Raw genomic sequence first — 14,329 nt, forward strand, 5'->3', positions numbered from 1 at the left:
AGGAGATATAGACAGATATACGGCCAGGTTAAACTACTTACTTACTTACTTTCAGGTTACAGAAGGAGATATAGACAGATATACGGCCAGGTTAAACTACTTACTTACTTACTTACATGTTACAGAAGGAGATATAGACAGATACACGGCCAGGTTAAACTACTTACTTACTTACTTACAGGTTACAGAAGGAGATATAGACAGATATACGGCCAGGTTAAACTACTTACTTACTTACTTACAGGTTACAGAAGGAGATATATACAGATACACGGCCAGGTTAAACTACTTACTTACTTACTTACAGGTTACAGAAGGAGATATAGACAGATATACGGTCACTGTTTCCTATGACGGTTACACCAGATCTGCTGAAATACAGCTTCGTTACTACAGTGAGTTTTAATAAAAACTAAACTTCGTTACTACCACATAGTATATGAAATACAACTTCGTTATGATGAACAATGAACAATGAATATCACCATCGTGTTCGCTGTTCCTTAATTAGCAAGTACAGTAATTTTTTTAGTTCACTAGAGTAGGTATATGGTATTAGAGATTTTAATTTGTTGATTTTTCGATTTTGACCAATTTTGACCAATTTGGACCAATAACCAATTTGACCAAAAAAATGATGGAAATGATGCCCTATTTTTCCTCAATACATGCTAAAAAAGAATTGTATGAACTATGTAAAGTTAATCGGTTAAAAATCCATTCTGTAATCAACATATCGGATTATTCTTCTCGGATATTCGGATTATTCTTCTCGAATATTCCATAGTTGATGCAGCCCGCCACCTATATTTGCTGTTTGGCACTCAACAACAACAAAGACAAGTTTACTGTACCTGCTATACACTGTACAATGAACTAGTGAGGAATTGTATGAGTTTAACATTCTTCATGCTGGGCCTCATGTAATTTTCAAACATTTAAAGCGCGCCCTTCACAAACTCAATCACTCATGGATCATCTTACTCTGTCCAACCAGTCTGCGTTATAGGAAAACATTGTCCAACCAGCGTGCGGCATAGGAAAACATTGTCCTATGAGCGTCCAGCATCTGAAAACATCAGCCAATCAGGTGTCTCGTTACGAAATACGATCCAGTAAGATGTAAGAGCGGGGCTGCAGGAATGTGTTCGAACTGTGTGATATCATTCATGTGATTGTATTACCATTATGTAATATCTTGGGACACTAGTGTGCTTTTGTTTCTTTGTCTATTTCTTGATAACGGATGTGAAACCTGAGTGATAGGTCTATTTTTATAGTACGTCTACTTTTGGTTTTGACATGCGATTTTGATGGTTGTTAATAAATTTACCCTTGATTAGAACCACGAGTGTTATCATGGAAATAATATCTGTTAGGTTCGTAAAGTTGAAACATGAGCGTCACACTCCGATTTATACTCACATTGTCCTATTTTAGGTGGTGTTTGTGTCCGTATTGTATTTCGAATCATTCCTGCTGAAAACGGTTCTAGACTTTCAGTATTTTCTAATAAGTTGAAAAGGTGCACCGCCTTTTCCAGACAGCAACCTAAAGAACTATAGAACTGTTGAAATGAGCTCACAGGTCACCAACCACCTTGCCTTTTAGTCGAAGAAGGTACGCAGTCATAGACACGTAAATCTATTACCATATTAGTCATCTCAACCATCCTGAATATGGTATAATTGCTGGTTACCTTCTGAAACTGTGCCAGCTTGCTGTGTAACCTTCCATACAACTTTAAGTTTAAATACCTGTGAGCAATGTTATGATGAGGGAGAACAAGGCCATTTGTTGTGTGTTTGGAGTTGTGTTCAAGGTCTTGTGTTTGGAGTTTTGTTCAGGGTATTGTGTTTGGAGCTGTGTTCAGGGTCTTGTGTTTGGAGTTGTGTTCAGGGTCTTGTGTTTGGAGTTGTGTTCAGGGTCTTGTGTTTGGAGCTGTGTTCAGGGTCTTGTGTTGGAGCTGTGTTCAGGGTCTTGTGTTTGGAGCTGTGTTCAGGGTCTTGTGTTTGGAGCTGTGTTCAGGGTCTTGTGTTTGGAGCTGTGTTCAGACTTCAGGGTCTTGTGTTTGGAGTTGTGTTCAGGGTCTTGTGTTTGGAGTTGTGTTCAGGGTCTTGTGTTTGGAGCTGTGTTCAGGGTCTTGTGTTTGAAGTTGTGTTCAGGGTCTTGTGTTTGGAGTTGTGTTCAGGGTCTTGTGTTTGGAGCTGTGTTCAGGGTCTTGTGTTTGGAGTTGTGTTCAGGGTCTTGTGTTTGGAGTTGTGTTCAGGGTCTTGTGTTTGGAGTTGTGTTCAGGGTCTTGTGTTTGAAGTTGTGTTCAGGGTCTTGTGTTTGGAGTTGTGTTCAGGGTCTTGTGTTTGGAGTTGTGTTCAGGGTCTTGTGTTTGGAGTTGTGTTCAGGGTCTTGTGTTTGGAGTTGTGTTCAGGGTCTTGTGTTTGGAGCTGTGTTCAGGGTCTTGTGTTTGGAGCTGTGTTCAGGGTATTGTGTTTGGAGCTGTGTTCAGGGTCTTGTGTTTGGAGTCGTGTTCAGTGCCTTGTGTATGCATGGTGTTTGATTCTCTACATTTTCTCTTTGTTTTATTTTCTTGTTCACGGATATCATCATTTTAGAAGTGAACTGGTTTGAGCTGTTTGGAGTTTGATACTATCCCCTCACTTTTATCTGTTTCCAATCTCCCGACATTTTAGTGGAAATCAACTTTCAACCTTTTCTGTTTTATCTTTTTTCAAACGAGTTTAGAGTTTACCCCCTCCCTAGCTGTATATTTGTGACCACCCAAAGTTACATCCGTAAATGTAATAGTACACAATGAGGTGATCACTACTTAATACTTATCATGACGGAGGTGGTGGTCAGGTCACCCCGATATCAGTGTCATGTTCTAATGGCTTAGTAATGACGTACCTATCATTCTTCACACATCTAGATCACTTCTTTGCTGGAAATCAGGACGATAATTTCTCTCTAAATCGCCAAAACATTTATTAAAAAATAAGGACAACAATATAATGATTTCTCTAAATGTAATATCTAGTGTGTTATCTCGTGTGTTATCTAGTGTGTTATAGCTTATTTATAGCTAAACACACACTTATAAAGCTTAGCAGGTGTGTTGGAACCCTGCCCCGCGTGTGTTGGAACCCTGCCCCGCGTGTGTGGAGACAGTGTAGGTAGAGAGAGGGGCTGAGTTAGGTATCAGGTTACATTCTGCTCTCTCCTTTTTTAGATCTTTGATCCACGTTTCTTTGTCGTGTTGATTTTATTACTCCAGGTTTGGTGTAATCTGCATTTGTTTTACTGGGTGAGCTTGGGTTGGGTCCTTGGAGCGCACTTTATCGTGGATAGCAGCAGTATTCAGTTTCTCAGTTTGATAGATCATAGTATTCAGAGGTTTATTGTTTTGCTCTCAAGTTATTACAAATATTGTTGTGTTTTAAAGAGAGGTTCAGTATAACATAAACAACGTCACCTCGAATCATTGTATTAATGGAGTTTGCTTTCGGAATCCAGGAGATTTTTATATAATATCATTTTCAAAACGCTTCGTATGTTGTCAAATGATTGACACATTACACACGTTGAATATCCAGTGTTACATCATGTTATCGTGTATGTGTTTTTTTTTTTTTTCCCCACCTATGCTATGTAAATTGACAGTCGCACCCATTTATTGTTTTACAGGTAAAACTAATTTTCTTTGGATTAACCTTTCTGAGTTTCTGCACTGACTATTGACTAAACCTTCATCATGTCATAGGCTTTCTGTTTATTATGCTTTAAATATTCTGCGTACTTAAAAATTGGACCAGTAAAAGTGCCGCGGACATTTGGATCCTATTTTGATTGTTCTTATATAGCTATAATCAGTAATCACCTTTCCTGTTCTGCGACAGTGAGGGGCCTCTTATCTTCAGCAACAATTAAAATAGGAAGTTAATGGCGATTAACTCTTTAGCTGCTTCATGTTGTCTTCATAGATCAGATAATTACAGTATATTTTTAGAACGTGTTTGCTTACTAAAAATAAGCTCGCTGGTTATTCTCCAAATAGTCCTTGTATGTGAGTATCGCTACCTGGTAAAGTTTTTCGGTTAACGTTTGCGTTGCTGGACGTAATGTACCATAATGGTTCCAATGGTACACACTACATACGTTTCCTTCTGAACCATGTTGTGTCTAATGCTAGCCTTCTAATGGCACACCTGACATATTGGCGGCAATTTCTTATCAGACTTTATCTGTGCCTTGCATTCCATTCTGATCCTGGTATTTTGTGACCTGGAGAATCACAATACTCTGTGATTAGGGGTAATAGTGTACATACACGATGTGTACACTGGCAATTAGGAATTGCTCCAGGGGCCCTGTATAAAACATAATATCTGAATCACGTGCTCTTCACGTTAGCATGACAACTGGTACCACGTGACACACACTATTTCCTGTAATACTCGACGTCATTACAGTACGCTGCTTGTAGAGGGTCTACCCAGGCATCAGCCAATCATGTTCCAGAGCGGGAGCTCTCAACCAATCAGAGAGCGAAGAAATTGTCACGTGACCGCGTGCAGACCGCGCGCTCCATGAGTGTGCTGAGCGGGCCAGTGTTTGGAATGTCTTTGTGAGTGTGTGTAGATGTTAGTGTGTGTAGATGGTTAGGCTCCTTCGTCATACTCTGTGTAAATGTTTGTGTAGTCATATTTTCCGTGTTTTCGTTAGCCTCACCGTTGGAAGCTGTGTGAACTGTTTGCATATGGTAATCACTCTCTTTGATGTTTGAAATGATATTTAGAATTAAGAGTCCGACAACCTGTTGTTCTGTTATTGATAACAATTAATATCCCGGCACATTGCGTGTGCAGCTTTCTCCTAGCACTATAAATACACTAGTGTAAAGTTAAACCAGTTGCACGTGTAACGGCTCTGTTGCTCGAAATAGCTCTAGAGAGAGAGTCTGAACTTAGTGAGATAGTTAGTTAGAGTCTGCACTTCAGTTTATGTTATAGCTCTCTCGCTATAGTTCTGCAGAATCCTTGCTTCTACAAACAGTTCCTCATGTCAATGATATTCTTCCTGTTCTGTCGTTTCTTGTTCCGCTCTTTACCTGATTAATCCCAAATAATGGACATGTCTTGATGCTACTTTAAGAATTGCGACATGACGTAACTTATAGTGTTCTAAAATTCCTGCTATCAACTACCAGTCGTTAGTAATAGTTATAATTTCCTTTAATGGGAATTTAATTAGTGTCTACTTTCACTCCCAGTTATACTTAACAACATATCTTTATTGCAGTGTAAACGAAGCTGTTTTGAAACAGTTTAAATTCTTTTATAACCACCGATAATTTAAACTACACACTCTCTATACTACATAAGATAATAGCAGCTATTAAACATGACCGTGTGTATAATAGCTTTGTAACAGTGTACACTATAATACATCATACAACTTGCATGCCACTGTTTCTAATCTTTCCTTATAAGGACTGATAGGACCTTGGTACTAACGTCTGTTATTTATCGGAGTCTTCTCGTTATTTTCTATCATGTTTTGTAGCTTGACATTTCTGTTGTAGTCATTGACGTGTCTGTAGTCACTGAATCGTTGGTTTACAGCTGAGAGCTTTTTGTTGTTGATAAATTACAAGATTTGGAGTATCTGAGAGTCTATTCCACCTAGAACCGTGTCATATCTTTATTTCATTAATCAAGAACTCGGCAATGTGCCAGCAAGGTATATACTTATATAGATCACTGTGACATAGATGGTGCTATTCAGAGGAGATTGAGTTCACGACACGTTAAGGCTTGGTTCGTTCTTAGTTCTATTCAGTGTAGCGCGTTACTTCTATATATTACATTTTATATCCTTCTTTTTTTACTGTTCTTAAATTAGGGTCATATTTCCGGTATGTTTGGATCTAGCTTTATCTCTAGATAATTTTACATGCAGATGTAGCAACTCTAGGTTTATCTATAATAATTGCTACATTCTCCTTTGGCTACGTTTGAACTTGTAATCCTTGTACATTGTACAGTAAGCTGTGATTTACTAAAATATGCCTACTTTATTTACTTATATTTACTAATACAACTACTACCTAGTACTGTATTTGTTTATTGGTTTAGGAAACCACACGCTCATGTCTAACTCACACTCACACTGCTACTAACACACTGCTACTTGTATATCTCTTGCTGACTTATTTCTGCATCGTCCGTATGACATAAGATTCCGTCATCATATCAGTAATCAGTAATAATAATCTCAAGATGTCTGTGTGTCTGTCTGTGGGTAATTTCCGAATGGCTTAATCAAGAAATTGGTATGAGTTACGGGGCTGATTTTTTCGATATAGTACCGACAACACTCTGACCAAGCCAAATGATTAAGGTTTTTTAAATCGGCCAGTGGTAAGTGGCTTCATTGATCATTTTGTGACCCAAATGTGATACTAAAGTGTGTGTGTGTGTGTGAGTGTGTTTGTGTGAGTGTTCTCTCGCTCTCTCTCTCTCTGTCTCCCCTCATCACATATTTGCTATATAATTAAGTAATTTGGCCGTGTATACCTCAAGAATCAAGATTGCCTATCAAGTATTTGGTTTTGGTTTGGTTTTGGCTTATGGAGCTACACGCCACTTATGTCCAATGAAGGACTTCTAGGCAATGTGCTTGGTTGTGGGATCAAGTTTCTAGTATTACTATAAATTTTCCTTCTGGTTGGTAATATACTCAATGATGGGAGTATAGTGTATTGGCTATGCCCCGCTTACTAGTTTAGCTCTTTCTAGTCCCCTGCTACACGGCATGTAAACAGGGATTGGCTAGTTAGAGGCGGTCCGTGTAGGCCTTACACTGTGCTTTCAGCAATACTCATAAGATACATGAGGGGCACTCAGAATTAAATTGCGGTCTGTTCGGACTGAGCGAGTTCATACTTTCCCACCGTTTTAACTATGAAAATGTAATGTGTGTTTCGAATATTATGATAGGCGGGTTTATACTTTTGCATTTCAACTGCGATAGTGAAGTCCCGGCCGTAGGCACGGGTTACACTAGTAACATACATAAAACATTACTGGATTTGAGGGAGAGGAAAAGGAGAGGGGTTTCATACATCCCAGAACTTTGAGTTTCGCACCAAAGCACGTGCAATATTCCTCCTATTTGTTTTTGATAAGTTCCCTACATGAGATGTCCTTGTTAGCATGTTAGGACATGTTAAAACTTGTTTTTTCTCATCAGTGTTGTTGTAGTCACGACCTTTTACCATGTATCACATTTCTAATGATAACAAATGGCAATCCTATCAGAGTTGTTTTGAACTAAATATTGCTCATGCAGTGAAGTGTCCCTCCAATATACCAGTGCAGTATAACTCGTGTCATTATTATGAAATGGGCCTGCAACCTCTTTTTGTTCTGTTACAGCTGTTCTGTAAGTTTTGTTTTCTGATATCTGATGTACTTGTTAGTTGTATTCTGTTGGTCTTCACAGAGACCTGAAGTTATCTCTTATGGTTTTTGTCACCGTATTACTCTATAAATTGTCATTTACCCCCTCGTTTTCTTGGATTATCGTAATTTTGATCGCTTATTTGAGATCTGAGAATAACGTTTACCTGCCAAATAACAGAATGTAAAGCTTTCAAAGAAACCAAGTGAACAAGAGTGAAGGAGGGATGTTGATTTTATATTACCTGACATTACTTTTACTAAAATGTAAGTAAAACAAAAGTGAAGGAGGGATGTTGATTTTATATTACCTGACATTACTTTTACTAAAATGGAAGTTACAAAATACTTGAGAACGTTCTGGAAATTGTTGTCAGGACCACAAACTCTTTTTGTGTGGGAAATGATTGCCACAGTTGTGCCATCGTTAAATGCATGACTTAATCTTTATATGTTTTGTTCTTAAATGTTGATACATTTATTCTCTAATTCATCCCATTCAACGAAAATCGACATCGAGAATTACTAATTAGTGAACCTACGCCCACGTGACACGGCATAGCTGGTGTTATTTTGACCGTCGCGCGCTGACATGCTCTGGTGACAGCAGACATTGTGACTCATTGCACATAATATATGGTCTGATTATATAAGAGGTCACATTATCATTATTATTGACTGCAGTAATCCAAAGGTTGCGTGAGATCTACGCGATTTGATAATAGCAAACTTGTAAAGTTTCGTAGCCTATTTCAGCGAAAGTTATTGGTAACGAAACGTACTATATTATAATATATATATATATAACGTTCTGAAACTCATTCTCGTTAAATCTCTTAGTAAACCCGAAACCGTCTATTTATAGATTATTTACCCGTATAACTAATAACTATGTGTGTTTCAGACGGGGAAGGAGTGCGGGTTGAGGCTGTAGAAGGAGATGTTGAAGCGAGGTACGGGACATTTGTTACTATCAGTGTAACAATACAGAGTGATCCTCATCCTACTTTAGAGGAGATAACCTGGTACAAGGTAATTAGTTAATTAGGTAATAAGTATAATTAGGTAATTAGGCAATTAGTTAATTAGTTGATTTGGTAATTAGTTAGTTAGTTAGTTAGTTAGTTAGTTAGTTAGTTAGTTAGTTAGTTAGTTAGTTAGTTAGTTAGTTAGTTAGTTAGTTAGTTAGTTAGTTAGTTAGTTAGTTAGTTAGTTAATTGTGCTCCATGTATTTATCTACAGTGTTGTTATATGAATATATCGGATAATTATTAACTATCCTCACTAGTGTGCTTGTTTGTATGCGTGTTTTAATCGTGACATGTCAGAGAATACAGTCTGACTTCATCTAAGTACAGTTCATCTGAGATCTTTGATACGTTTAAAATCGATCTGTATGTCAGTTAAGAGGACAACCTAAAATATTTGTATTATTTGTATAACAAGATGAATATATATATATTTGGTTCAGATATGTTCTCCAAAACCATTTGCCAATTAGGTATCAACGTCATCTTATTTCAGGGAGATTTAGACACAAAAGCTTCAGGAGACAGGCTGACGGTCGGAGGTAAGGGTACAGAGCTAAACATAGCACTTACCAGAGCCTCTGACTACACTAGTTACATCTGCAGGTTCTTTGAAATTTAGTTTTTTTAAATCTAAAACTTATTTTACTTCGAACATTCCTACAGCCACATTGTTACACAAGTGTAACCAGCCAATTACAGGAAGCCGAAATTATTTAATTATTTTTATTTATTTATGTTTATCTATAACTTTTTGTTCATTAATCATCATTCTCTGTGAGCTGACTCAACCATGTTTGTGTAATCCTTTATATCATCAATCAATCTTATTAAAGTTAATTAAATTGAATTAGTAAATCATTAAAGTTTATTAATATTCAATATTTATCACAGAGTGTCGGGAGGCGAGAGTCTCTGCGTGGACTGTACGGACTGTGCAGGGAAATGTGCTATCTGCTGTGCAACTGTAACCTTATCCGCCATAGGTTTGTGGGGAGCACCTAATCCACAACCTCCAGAAAATATAAATTATTTGCTCACAATCAATCATAAATTAGCCATCACTCACACGACTGTACATATAAATTCAATATTTTTAAATCTTTGTTTTTTCATCATTGTTAAGTGAGTTAACATAGTGGCTCCTGAAACATTCCAATATTATCACAGAGCAATCCGGTGCGAATATAGAAGTAGCAGCGGTTAAAGCTCTCTACACGGTTGGGGAGAAGGTTGAGGTTACCTTCACGGATCGGGGGAGTGCCTTCTCAGTGGATCAGATCACGTGGTATAAGGGTGTCTACCCTATATCTACAGGTTAGTGTAGAGTTTAAGTTTGTAGAGTTTATCCTCCTCCTCTTCCTCTTCTTGTCCGAGAAAGTGTTCCAGCTCTTCCCTCGGTCGTATGTTGATTATTCTAGAAGTTCCTAGCAACTCGCATATTGAGCTAAATAATGATCTAAACTGAGTTGGATAATTTTTAACTAATTCTCCTAATGATTGATTAAATAATCCTAATTAATTAATTAATCACCTAATTGACCCAGGAGGAAGGTATACAGCGGAGAAACTGAGTTCCACGCAGTACAAACTAACAATTGAGAACAGTGATGCTAATGACAACGGAGTGTATGCTGTCGTCTACAAGACTGATAACAATGGGGCTCCTTCCTCCGGTCGGTTTTTGGAAACACTCTAATTTACTAACTTATTTACTCACGTCTCACTCTATACTAATTTACTCAGTTTTTTTGTTGTTGTTGTTGATTATTTACAGAATTTTATGGATTAAACTTTAAAGTTGTATGGCTGTTGAAACTAGTTTGAAAGATAATCCAAACGAAATGTTTGCTTGTATAAAGAAACTAGACAGATTTTTCTCAGGAATCAAGGAACTAAACGTGAAAGTGCTGGGTGATCCCATGGTGACGGTAACCCCGGAAACAGCTCTAGTAACAGAAGGAAGTGACGTCACGTTTACCTGCTTCGCAGCTGCTAGTTCTGCTGCTCTCACATACAAGTGGGAGAAAAACGGAGCTGTTATAGCTGGAGAGACTGACCACAGGTTACAGTTGCTTTTATAATCACAGTTTGTTCGTGGCATTGTAGATTTCGTTTTTTTTTTCTCCTGGTGGTTGATAGGCTCAGGGCCTTAACAATTTGAACCCCAAGCAGAGAACCGAAGTTGGATTCTCACTTGAGTGGAGGAAATAAATCATCAAACTTCGGTGTGGAGGGAAAAAACCGATCAATATTCAATACTGCTGATTAATATGAACATGATTACCCACGCATAACAATACTCCGCTTGCAGATTAACGATAACTGATGCAAAGCACGAGAATGCAGCCGAGTACAAATGTACGGTGTCGTTCACGGAGGGGAGGGAGTACACGTCCACTGCTATAGCGTACCTGGTTATCAACGATGACGTCACACTGGAGGTGTTGACTCCGTTTGTGTTGGCTGATGTGACTAACGCACAGGCTTCTTTGTCTTTTAGAGGTCAGTTTCTTGAAGACATTACGTTGGTTCTGATCAATACTATTTTTAAATGTATCATTATATTTATATCAGTAACTTTTTTATACCAACAATCACAAAACCGAGCCCTCCTGGCAGTAGATAACCCCGTGTTTCCCCCCTCAGTCACGACACGTTCTCAAGGCCAAGTTACAAGTGGTATTGTCACATGGTACAAGGATAACAACGTGCTACTGGAAGGGGATGGTATCTCGTTTGCTAGCGCCAGGAGCAACCTTCTTATATCCAACCCTACTTCTGCTAACGAGGGTAAGGACAATTGGACTCTTAATTGTTATTAATTAATTAGGGCTAATTAGTTTTAGCTGATAGTTCTTAACTTTAACTTGATTATCTTCATTACACCGTTTACGTAGGTTAAATCAACGTTTTTATGGACAAAGCTCTATCTAAATCTATCTTCTTCATTAATGAGCTGAAAGTTAACATGTGTAAATACCAACGTCTAGTAAGCTGTTTAAGAAACTAACCAGTACTACACGTCTTGTCAATTACAGTAAAACTCCGATTTACCGCGGTCATTTACTTCCCAAAATAAGGTTTAACCTATATATAGGTTATATATAATTTGAACAAACAAAATACTGATTTACAGCGGCTATTTCCTTTCCCTCAAATTCCACGGTAAATCGGGGTTTTACTGTACTAGCTACAATAAATAATAATAAACCATGTCCAGGTAACAGTAATTAATAATTATGTCACGTGTCCTTATGTCCTAGTAACTATAATAACCTCGGTCCAGGTAACTACAGAGTGATGGTGGAACTAACCACAGTGACCCTGGAGGGTTCCATGCAGCTAGCTGTCACGTCAGCTCTCCCCTCGGTGGTATTCAGTGAGACCACGTATGTGGGGAGGAGTGGCGAGCAGCTCATCGTCAACATAGAAGTGGGAGGTCAGTGTTTGTTTGGGATAAACTGTTAATTTATAACTGTACGTATAACGATACTTTTGATAACTTCAACATTCTGTTCATTACCGTCAACAATCAGGAGTGCGTTTTAATTTGCGTGTATATATTTTCAATTTTAGAGTTATGTGAGTTATTAAGAATCGCAAACTGCACCAAATATTTTGACCTCTTACCGATCTAGCAGATTCATGCTTAATCGCAGGGTCCTCTGATGCATGTTAACTTTAGAGAGAAAAATTATTTAATGAGGTGTACATTGTACACTTGACAAAATCACAGTGCTTTGTAACTGTATCCACTCCTAACTTGTTTCCTCCTTCCAGGTAACCCTGTGCCAGAAGTGTCTCAAATAGAATGGTATTTGAACAATGTTAGACTCTACCAGGGAGACTCCAATGTTAGATTCTCTGACAATTACCTCACCCTCTACCGCAGTCAGGTAACTCCGGTCACCTTAATTGTAGTCACGTCAAAATAGCGAGAAGATCTTAGCGGCTTAAAGTATAAACTATTTAATGGGGTAACCAACCTTCAACACCCTAATTCCATGGTAGAACGTCTGAAAGTTTGATCACAATAGTCATTTCAACCCACTTTCCCCGCCAGATGACGGCCGCAGAAGGGGGCCTGGTAAAAGTAGCTGTAGAAACGAGCGCAGGTAGAACAGAGGAGACAGCAGAAGTGGTGGTCATCACCCAGAACGACATCCAAGAGCAGCGGTCCTCGGAGAACCAGCTGCTGGGAAAGAGTCTGGTGCTGACTGTGGAGTTCCATATGATGCCTTTACCTGTGGAACAGAACGTACAGTGGACTCATGCTAGTGAGATCCTCACCGACACTGACCCTAGGTGAGATTACGTATGGAACGAAGCCTGATAAGTCGTGCCCTGAGTCTCTGTAAGATTGGGAAACTAGAATATACTAATATATTATAGTTACAAAACCCCCAGCAACAACAAAAATAACAACAAAGCTCCCAACAACAACAAAAATAACAACAAAATAACAACAAAACCCCAAAAACAGCAAAAATAACAATAAAACGCCCAGGATTGAGTTCTACAAGTCAGGGAAGGAACTGCTAATAAAGGACGTCCAACTAGCAGATGCAGGACAGTACAGGATCACAGTCAACACTCCTGGTGGTGGGGCGGTCTCTAAGGGACTGCTGGTAAACATCAGGACATTAACCGAGAGACTGGAGTTCTCAACCAAGCCCACTGAGGAAGTTACTGTGGACGAGGGAAGCAAGGCTGTTATTTCTTGTGATGTTACAGGTAGGGCTTGACTTCGTCTATGTAGTGAATTTATCATGTATAGTGAATTTATCATTTTTAGGTTTTAAAATTAAATTAGAAGGATATAAGATAGATATAATTTCTAAAAGTATTACAAATGATTGCTTTTTTTGGAATGTTTCTAATGAAGTTTTACTAAGGATTGAGGGAGCCAGTTATGTCAGTAATAAAGAGAAACATAACAATTATCTTTGGTTTCATCCTTATGTGGCAAAGAAGCGTTTTATAAATCTTTATTCCACTGGAAAGTTTTTTAAATAGGATAATGTTTTTGATAAAATTGTTTTTAAATATTGTATTTGATAAATAATTAATGTTGGTGGGGAAATATTTATTATATATTTTTTCACATAGTGCGATGATATTTTGGAGACATGTGTGATGATATGATGTCATAAATTTTACTTTACTTTACTTTATTGAACGAAGAGAATAAAAAACTTTTTTGTATATCACGTCTCTAAAAAATTGTGTTTCACCAGTCTTCTCCTGAAACAAAATAAATTCTCTATGTTCTCTAAATTCCGCTCCCTGTACCACCGCAACCACCCAACATCTCCCAGGTACCCCCTCCCCGACCATACAGTTCGAGTACAAGAACGGGACACAGATCAGGAACAAGGGACGGTTCTACGTTACCTCCACCACTCTGGAGATATGGGCAGCTCGGGTCAGCGATACTTCCGAGTACAAGTGTCTGGGACAAAACGGAGATGAAACCGTCACAGCCAACTTTAAAGTCACGGTCAGTTAAACTAAATCAAGCTCTAAGGGCTTATTCTTTTTTCAAAGGTTAAATTTGTATACTTGATTTGTCTATTTCACTTATTTATATTGTTTCAATCGTAATCAACCCTATCACATTCAAAAACAAAGACACATTCTTTTCTATAGAGATATGACAATATTGATATAAATCTTATCAGGTGAACCAGCGAATAGTTATCCTAGCAGAGGCAGACCAAGTTCAGGCTACGATAGGAAGCACAACCGCTTTCACTGTCTATGTGACTCCAACCAACGCTAAAATTACCTGGACTCGACAGGGTGAGTTCAGTTGACACACTTTTTTTGCTGACCTCTTAT

At 38.3% G+C, this 14,329-nt stretch overlaps 1 protein-coding gene across 1 annotated transcript in view; it reads left to right on the forward strand.

Annotated features, from left to right (window-relative positions):
• The window catches only part of LOC134821589 (hemicentin-1-like), a 41,024-nt gene that overhangs the window by 2,596 nt on the left and 24,099 nt on the right, over positions 1–14,329 (forward strand). The window contains exons 6-20 of the mRNA XM_063832290.1: positions 308–395; positions 8,362–8,489; positions 8,982–9,091; positions 9,380–9,471; positions 9,656–9,802; positions 10,033–10,161; positions 10,370–10,550; positions 10,800–10,990; positions 11,135–11,278; positions 11,775–11,927; positions 12,269–12,384; positions 12,552–12,793; positions 12,996–13,222; positions 13,807–13,988; positions 14,170–14,290. Of these exons, the coding sequence (XP_063688360.1) occupies positions 308–395; positions 8,362–8,489; positions 8,982–9,091; positions 9,380–9,471; positions 9,656–9,802; positions 10,033–10,161; positions 10,370–10,550; positions 10,800–10,990; positions 11,135–11,278; positions 11,775–11,927; positions 12,269–12,384; positions 12,552–12,793; positions 12,996–13,222; positions 13,807–13,988; positions 14,170–14,290 (2,251 nt within the window). The remainder of the gene's footprint in view (positions 1–307; positions 396–8,361; positions 8,490–8,981; positions 9,092–9,379; positions 9,472–9,655; positions 9,803–10,032; positions 10,162–10,369; positions 10,551–10,799; positions 10,991–11,134; positions 11,279–11,774; positions 11,928–12,268; positions 12,385–12,551; positions 12,794–12,995; positions 13,223–13,806; positions 13,989–14,169; positions 14,291–14,329) is intronic.

Source organism: Bolinopsis microptera, chromosome 10 (genome assembly GCF_026151205.1).
Source record: "Bolinopsis microptera isolate Bmic1 chromosome 10, MBARI_Bmic_1.0, whole genome shotgun sequence".
In the NCBI taxonomy this organism is placed as follows: Eukaryota; Metazoa; Ctenophora; class Tentaculata; order Lobata; family Bolinopsidae; genus Bolinopsis; species Bolinopsis microptera.